We start from the raw sequence: 9433 nt of genomic DNA, 5'->3' as shown, positions 1-9433 counted from the left end.
AACTTCTCAAAATAACTAACGTATTTGGGTCACAAAACCACTGTATTGTTTCCCATTAAATTGTATTTTCCCATTATCATCACTTATAAAGTGTCCACTAGGGTGGATGACCACTTCAAAACATTCTTTGACATATTATATTATACATCTTTGCACCTTTAAATTGTGCCCACAAAATAATAAACAAATTACATTTCTTACCACCAAAAACACGCAAATGAGAGACAAATTACAATCCCTACCATCGAAACACCTAAATAGGAGACCATAAGTTGTTCAAATTTCAAAATAAAATAAGGGACACAACAGACAATGCATTACAAATAAAAATTCCTACCCAATAACAAGACACAACATTCACATCCAAAAACAAAAACACAACACCTAACTACCACAACAAATAAGAAACGAATTAAAATAATAAGCTACTTCCCACGAAATTAAACTCACCTTAACGGTTGACAATCTTTGATCATCGACGAATGCTCGATTTCTTCTCAAAAACTTCTTCTATACTCGTTCGATCAACGTTCACATTGTATTGAAATCAAAATCCTTAATTTAGGTGACAAAACATTCTCAATAACAAAAATTAAATTCTGTCACAAAAAAATAATGTCTATTAAGTACTGTCATTAACGATTTAAACATAATTAACTATTTGGATCTATTTATTACCTATTTAAAAAAAATCAATTAAGACTACTAAAAAAATTGAATTAAGATTTTGACTCAAATAAAAAAACCATATTTAAACCTACTAAAAATAATTTTACAAAAACCATATTTAAACCTATCAAAAAAGTAATTTTACACCCTTACAACTAAATTTAGTATTGTTTTACACAATTTACTATAATTTATCTTCTAACACAAAATATAATAAAATATTGCAACTTCCTGAAATGAATTAATAGGAAAAATGATTTTGATAAATAACTGAGTTACATTATTTAAACGAGAATAAAAACAGATTATTTGCCTAACGGAGAACAAATAGAATAATATTAGGAATTCTAATTTTATCTGTATTTTCAGTTTGATTGGACCTATCCATTTTACACAGCTGGCAGAAAATGTGGTGTGTCCTCGTCTTATTGGATCCAAAAATCCAACAAGGCCGTATAACCGACAAGTTCGGCCCACTCGGTTGCTCCCAATGTTCTACACACAAAATCGAAACCCCAGAATCATAGCGCACTCAAAGATCTCTCCTTATAAACTCTACCAAACCCAAAGTACACACTCACTCACTCGCACACGGCGCCGTATTGCTCACAGCAAACCCAACCCAACCTTCTCTTTCTCTCTCCGCCGTTGAACAACCCTCCCTCCGCGGCTGCACCGTGCAACCTCGGTTCGAGCGGAAGACCAGAAGACCAACTGCAGGAGGTGCTTGGTTGCAAATGGCGACCACCGCAAGCCCCGACGTCGCCGATGGCCCTGTGATGAGCCTAATCAACAAGCGCATCCGTGCCTTCCGCAAGAAGATGAACCGCATCGTCGCCATGGAAGAGTCCCTCTCCCAGGGAAAAACCTTGAACAAGGAGCAGGAAGAGTTTCTCCGCACCAAACCCTCCATTCTCGCCCTCATAGACGAGTTCGAGAAGCTTCGCCAACCCCTCGCCTCCGCGGTAGCCGAGGAACTCCAGCAAACGGCGCCGAACGCGCGAAGCGCTGAAGCCCCAACCCAAACCCTAGCAGAAAGCTCTGGCTCGTTCGAGCAGCCGCCGCCGCAGCACCCAGGGGAGGACGTTGTCGTTGAGGACCTCCTCAACCTGGTCTACTTTGGGTCGCTCTTCGATGTCAAGAGCGACTTCGCCTCCACCATGCTCACCCGGACGCACGAGCGCGGCTGCTGCCTGACCTACGACTACGTCACCGACGACGCTACCGATCTGCTCGGCGAGAAGGACTTGGATTCGATCTCTGCGTTGCGTGGTCTGCTCGTCTCTCGGCCCGCCGACTCCAGCTTGTCCCACAAGAACGCGCTGCAGCGCTGCGTAGAACACGCCAAGCTGTGGCTTGCCAAGTCTGAGCAGCCCATCGGCCCTGATGCTGATGCTACTTGTATGGTTCTGTTGTATTGCTCTGATGTGTTTGTTGTTTTTTTTTGTTTTGGTTGTTAACTTGTTACTATTTCTGGTCCTTTTGCTTTCAATTTTTGTAGATGTTGGATTGCGGGAGAAGTTGAATAAGATAATGTCTTCGGAGTACTTCACTACTACTCCTGAGATGAAGGCTCCCGTTGAAGTCGCTGCGGCTGCTGCTGGGGGGAATTACGTTTCTTTTCATGTGCCCGTGCATGGGTCTGTGGTACCGGTTGAAGTTGAACAACCTGTTTATCAGTCTCAGGAGAAGGTATAATTTAATGTTGCTGGGTTGGTTGTTTTTTATGAATGTTTTGTTTGGATGTGTGTAACTTGCCTTTGAAGTTGGTTGAGTTAATTTCATGGGTTGGACTTTCTGGGTGCTTGTTGGGGAAAAAATTTAAATTTTTTGGACTGCTTTGTGAGTGAGGATGTCCTAGCTGTCAATATTAATTCAGTTGGCATAACAAAATGCTCTTCGAAAGTAATAGAACTTTTGTTAAATGGTATTTTTGTCTATGGTAAGAGGGGAGGGATATTAGAAGGATGCTTGCTGATTTGTTTGTCGTAATTCTTTGGCTGATAAATGGGTTTAGGGCAACTTTTTATTAGAATTTCATTCTTTATTAGTTTCGTAGAAAAACATTTATATTCTTATTTGATATTGCTCTTTTATTCATGAGTTTTGAAGTGTAGTCAAGAATGCATATAGATGAATAGGGCGCTTCCTTTTCCCTACAACTCGGGGAATGTAGTAGTGTAGTAGTTATTCTTAAGCTGTTGAGTTATGTGCTGGTGGTGAAGAAAGAATAGAAGTTGGGAAGTTACTCGTTAGCTTCTCAATTGCGGGTGGGGGTTTGATATATACTGTGCTCTGCTTAAGCTATAAAAGGTTGTCGAGACTATGATTAATTTGTTTTCTATCTTGAATCATGAATTTTTAGAAATGTATAATTATGCTATAGATACGTGTAGTAATCACAATGCAGGCTTATGCAATAAATATGTGTCTCGAATTAGAACTTGAAATGTTAGGAGACACCTTGTAGTAGTTAAAGTATTGTGTAAATACACACATCTTGAAGTGCATTGTTATTATGCATAAATTTGATTTTTGTTCTACACATTAAATCTGCAATAAGTGCAGAACAACCACAAAGAAACCCTTATCTCTCTAGTTGAGGAATGCCTGCAAACCTAGCAAATTTCTATTAACATTTAGAATCATTATTGTTATAAAGTATGCACATGAAGAGGCTCTGACCTGTCTCGTTCCTGTTGCTTTCAGATGGTATTTCATGCAGGCGTGTCTTAATATTTTCTGTTTGTGATATTCTTTGATAATCTGGGAACTATCCTTTTGGAGTGGACAAAAGTGATTTTGCAGGATTTATTTGTTTTTGAATTAGTTTAGATTGAAGAGACCTTGTCTCAATACTTGTTTCCGAGTAATTAAATTTATATCCATGAATGTAGTGTCTTTGATTATAGGACGTTTTTGTTTAATAGTTGCCATGTCCTATTGTGGTAGTAGATTTCTCACTGGCTGCCATTTTATAGTTTTGGTTTGTTGGCTTTTTTGTGTGATGGCTGCTTTTTATGTAGTGGCCTGGTGAAAAAGCAGTGGTTATGACAGGGAATGGCAGAGTAGTAAAAGATGAAGATGATAAAAGAGAGGTGAACTGGTGGAAATCTGATCAGAAAAAAGAATAGAGAATTTTGGGCATTTTCATCCGAGTTCAGTTCTACATTTAAAAACCCTAAATACCTGATCCACCTCCAGCTCCAAACTTTAAATTCCCTTAAATCCTAATCCAACCGATGCCCAAACATTAAAAAATGACTCCAACTACATGATGTTTGGCCCCATGATGGACAACGACTATGTTTACTTATGACTACCCCTTAATGTTTGGTTCCATCCTGTGTTGCATGACAACTACAATTTCCATTTTCTTCCGTTCTCTAACACACTTACCTGTTTCTCACTCCCAATTATGTATCCTATTTTCTTTGATTCAACCTCTTCTTTGACCTTGTTCTTGTTTCTCACTTCCTCAACCTTGCTCTTTTCTGACTTGGCTACCCCTCGACCTCTGATTTCTCCCCTTTGATGTTTATGACTAGTTGACTCTACCTTTGCATTGATATTTCATACACACTTGCCATGAGCTGCTACAGCATCCGCCATTGCCCGCGGTGAATTTTTGGCAGTTTGCCACCAATAACTCTAGTTATATATAATACTTGCAAGTTCTGTGTTAGCATAGGCCTTGTTGTTAAACTTTGGCTGACATATTTGAGTGTTTTTTTGCCAAAGTTGACATCTTATAGCAGGGTACCTGTTATTTTATATTGAAATCAATAACATTTTTTTGGGTATTTTTGCTCCAGGCTTCCAGCTATTAAATGTTGTTGCATTTCCTTTTTCTGAGTGGTGAGTCAGTGTTGATTTGGTTAAGTTTTTTATCTTAGGGGTTACTGAAAGAATATCAATAATGGATTGCTACCTGGCTATGTCCGAAATGATTTTAGAGGGCTTGGGAGGGAACCCTACCTCCACTGAAGTGCTAATTGTGAATGACTTATAAATTAAAACTTACTTGGGAATAACTTGTAAATTATTATACCGAAAGTCATAATAAGTGTATATGCTTATTGCACTAAAAAGTTGCAAACCATTGGTAATCTGGTTATTAGTGTGCAAATACAGTTTTTTTCTCTGTTCAATTTGAATTCTGATACAGGAGTAATTGTGGTGTGCAAAATGTAGTGGGCACCACCCACTGGTGTAGGGAAGTTTTGTAAGTTTGAATAATTGCACAGCATGCTAAAACTAGAGATGGTTATGGGCACGATTGTCTGTTCCTCTCTCTATTCACATAAAGATGTACGTGATTTATCTAATAACTAGTTATCTTATTATGTACCAAGGTGTTGAGATGTATATAGTTTCATGCCACAAAGGATTAATTTGTGTAGTCACTATTTCTCTTGCCAAAGTAACACAATTCATCACTTTTAGAGTTGCATATTTTTCTTAGATGTAAGCTTAAAGTTTAAATGTGATTTTATTGGTTAACTTCCAGATGATTATTAACAAGAAAAAAATAATGTTTCATCACTGGCTGAGGTTTTCGTATACTTTCCTTTTGTTTAAATTTAATATCACATTTTAAATTGTACTTGGATAATAATTTTATTGAGCAGTAATTGTTAAAAACTACAAGTCTGGTTCTCTTGGTGATGGGAACTCCAACGGATGCCAGATTTTAGGGAATGAAGAAATTATTTTTGAAGAATGAAGAATAACTATTATCAATGTATGATGAATTAGAGAACATCTAGCATTTATCATCTTTCAAGGGCAACACAATTACAACTGATAAATCTCAAGACCTCGTGTCTTTGAAATTTATTAGTATATTGTAGAAAAATAAGAAATTTGCTTAGGCTGTTTTTTGTATGCTGAACAGAGTAGTTTAAATGGCTGTATTGTATCAAGTTGATCTGTATTGTATTCTCTAATGTGTATTTAGCGGCTCCTTGTTAAGAAACCTTTGTGCGAAAAGTTGTTGTACTACGAATCTGATTACTAAACCAATTAGTTTCCTCTGGGTTTTTTCTATAAAGGTGTTCGTCAGCATATAGGTCAGGTCATGCCATTCTTTGGGGTTCAATTCCAAAATTATGGTCTCTGGCGCAAGAATTCTTAGGAAGAATGGCAGTATTAACACCTTAGTTTGATCAATTCCGAAGTTATGGCATCTTCTCCTCTTATAAAGAATTTTTAGTTGTGCTTCTGCACCTTGTCCAATTCCAATGTTTGCTTTTACCTGTTTGGGATTTTCATTTAATCTTTGAACAATTTTTTATTAGTAGTGCAATTTTTATGAAGGTATTAGAAGGTGAGTTTTTAAGCCTAACTCAACCCCACAAAACCGGCTTGTAAGGTGAGGTTTGCACCTCACTTATATATTATATTTTGGCCTTATCTCTAGTCGATGTGGGACTTCCAACACTCCCCCTTCATGCCGAGGTATAGATATCTCGTGCGTGATAGTAGAAATTGGGTGGTCCGATAATGGCCCGATAGCAGGTGGAATAGAAGAATAGAATGTCCACTTAGAACTTGCTAGGATAGGCTTTAACCTGACTTTGATATCATATTAGAAGGTGAGTTTTTAAGTCTAACTCAACCCCACAAAACCGGTTTGTAAAGTGAGGTTTGCACCTCATTTATATATTATATTTTGGCCTTATTTCTAGTCGATGTGGGACTTCCAACAGAAGGTTTGGATTTTCCGCCCCAATAATTTCAGTTACTCCAGTTGAGTAAATAATTTCTTTTTTTAGTATTATATTCTTTTTTTGCAACATTTTTTTCGATGATACAAATCTGATTGGCTGGTTTAGTATTATAATTGCATAACTCCGTTTCCTTGTGAAGTTTCTATTTGTTTTTATACGTTGCTTCAACTCTAATGTCCTCACATTCCTCTGTAAAATATGACAACCCTTTATCCCAGAGTTAAGTAGTATTTTATTATATATTCTCTTTAATATGGTACCTATAGTACTGATGTGAGTTCTACGTAACTGTCTTTTTTCAAGTTCTCACTGCTTGTTGCCTTTTTTAAAGAGCATTGAATTTTTTTTGTGGTCTTCGTGATTGAAGCTAAAAAAGAAATTTGGATGCTCCCCACTTTTGGTTTACAAGTTCCATATGCTTTTTGTAGGATGAAGGAGCCACAAATTTTCAAGTACATGGATCTGAAGATGATCACACTGATCCTGAAGGAGAGCTTCAGAAGGTTTGTATAATTTGGCTGGATATTTTACTGGCTTTGAAGTAGATGTAACGCTGAAGATTTTTTCTCACTACAGGATGAGGTAGAAGCAGAAAATGCAAATGAAGTGGTGTCAATTCAACACGATCAGACCAACCCACAAGCGGATGCAGAGCAGAATGAACGAGATTTGGAGGCAAAGGAGCAGCAGTCATATCCCAGGAGGGGTTATCAGAACCATAGAGGCGGTCGTGGGGGAGGTGGACGCAGGGGTTATTCAAATGGGCGTGGAGGTCGAAGTGGTGGTGGCAGAGGAGGCTACCAAAACGGGCGCAATTCATACTACGACCAGCCTGGAAATTATTATCCAAGGAACTACTATAACAACAGAGGAAGAGGAGGCAGAGGTGGTGGCTATTACAGCAACAATGGTGCGGGTGGTCAGGTTAATCATGTGGCAGGTGACGTGGGGGTGCATTCATGATTAATTATGGGTTGTTTATAGTGCTTAATACTGTCACTATTTAGTGGTAAACCAATTTTTATTCGCCTGCCATGAAACATGTTTTGAACAATTTTGTTGACACTTGAAGCGTCGTCTAGATTCCACCATTTTGTAGTCCAGTGGTTAGTGTGGACCTTTGTCCGAAATCTCACAGGAAGAAACTATGCGAATGTCTAATGTTCTGGTTCTGGTTCTGGTTCTGGGGTCTTCTCTTCTTTAGGCAGTTAGATGTTTCCATTGCATTTTTATCATACAGTGGGTTCTACTTCAGGGCACAAATTGCAAATGCAGTGCTTTGTTTGGCATGTTACAACTACTGTCCTTGCCGGGTTTTTTTTTTCTCCTCCAACATCCATCACGTTTTCCCATGATAAATTATAGATATTCGTTGGATTCGTTGGTGTGAAGAAATAGAAAATAGCTGATGATGGTTTGGATGTGTGAATCCATGCGCACAGATGAAACCCATTCAATTATGTAGTACACAACCTATTATTATTCTTATTACTGTTAGGGTAAACTCAAATCATAATCTGTTGTCATTTAAAATGAAACTCTAGTAAGTATTTTTCTTTTTTACATTCATAGTTGATTATTTTGTATTCAGAAGTCTATTATAGATGTATTTCATGTTATATTTGACTTTATTATAATAATTAGTAATTAAAATTAATATTAAATAAACATAATATTAATAGATTAATATATTACCCAGTTTTTCCAGCTAGTCTTTTTTCACCGTTCAATTTTACCTCTTTATGTGTTTTTTTATTTTTTCAGTTTGTCACATTTCAAAGTAAATATTGATTCCAATTGTGAGGTTGTTTTAGTACAAAGGTGTTCGAGTACATAATGTCAACGACGAAATTAATCGTTATGAGAAATCTACACGATCATACAAAAATTATTTTCAAGAATTGGTCGAGTTTATGGCCTAAAAAACTACTTACGATTGATTTGTTTTTCTCTGTGAAAATGATATAAATAAGCTTTGATTAGGATTAGTCATGGGTGGTTAAAATATATTTATCGCTTTTTAGAAGGTTTTTTTAAAAGTCTGTTTTCATGTTCTGTTTAAGGATTATTCTATAATCCAATTAAATTTAATTAGTTTGGACATTTTATTTATTATTATGTCAAATCCATTTTTATTTATATTGAATGATGAGTTTAATACGAGTGATTTGACATATATTCTTGTGCTAATTTATTCAGCTTTATTCAGATTGAAATTGAGTGATGAATTTAGTTCGAGTGATATGAGATTTATGTACTAATTTATATTTACTTGCAATTGGTATAATCCTGCAAACCTTAGACTCTCGATGACCGTGCATCCATAATTTGTTTCTGATGTTCATCTCACCACAAATAAATAAACATAAATATTCTCGTGATGACGTTCACCTCTATTGTTTCTTTTATTAATTTCAGTAGTTCATCTTTTTCATATCTCAACCCTAATATTAGATAAATAAACATAAATATTGTTGTGGTGCATTTTGATCTTGTTCTCTTCCACAATTGTCTTCTTTCTATTAATATTAACATTCTTGTGCTTTTTGGCATATGAATTATGTCGATTACTCAGTTACAAAATTCACTCAAAAGTTTGAGTTCATTACAATATGAAAAATGATGTTGTACTTTGCGATATTAAACTAATAGAGAAAAAGTTTAATGATCTCAATATTTATAGGATTTATTCATATTGATTCTTTAATGTTTTTGTCCTTAACTGTCATTTAGTATCTATTTTATTTAAAATCATAACTTTGTAAGAGAGTTCTCCTTTTCATCCTATAGTTAAGTAGATAGTAAAATAACAAAGAATAACAAAACTAAAAATAATACAATAAAATAGATGACCAAAAACAAATTAAAGTAGAAGACCAAAACCAAATTAGAGTGTAAATAAAGAAATAAGGGTTAGTATGTATGACAGATAACTACTTTCCTCTTATCATTTTGAAGACTTGAATGCAATTTGGAGTCTCCATGATCAGATGGAGGTTGCTAAAGCTGAATGGTGAAGAAAAATGTGTTGA

The 9433-nt window shown here is 36.1% G+C and overlaps 1 protein-coding gene across 2 annotated transcripts; it reads left to right on the top strand.

Moving 5' to 3' along the window:
- Positions 1-980: 980 nt before the first annotated feature.
- Positions 981-7698, top strand: LOC108345684 (uncharacterized). Of its 2 annotated transcripts, XM_052869734.1 has the most exons (5): positions 1187-2070; positions 2171-2361; positions 3696-3767; positions 6830-6904; positions 6978-7698. In XM_052869734.1, the coding sequence occupies exons 1-5, from the start codon at positions 1407-1409 to the stop codon at positions 7362-7364; spliced, it is 1389 nt and encodes a 462-aa protein (XP_052725694.1). In that variant the 5' UTR covers positions 1187-1406; the 3' UTR covers positions 7365-7698. The 2 variants fall into 2 exon arrangements, with proteins under 2 accessions (XP_017439848.1, XP_052725694.1); XM_017584359.2 differs by lacking the exon at positions 3696-3767 and having other exon boundaries at positions 981-2070.
- The last annotated feature ends 1735 nt before the right edge of the window (positions 7699-9433 follow it).

This window comes from Vigna angularis, chromosome 10 (assembly GCF_016808095.1).
Source record: "Vigna angularis cultivar LongXiaoDou No.4 chromosome 10, ASM1680809v1, whole genome shotgun sequence".
In the NCBI taxonomy this organism is placed as follows: Eukaryota; Viridiplantae; Streptophyta; class Magnoliopsida; order Fabales; family Fabaceae; genus Vigna; species Vigna angularis.
This window is presented reverse-complemented; position numbering and strand designations above follow the sequence as displayed.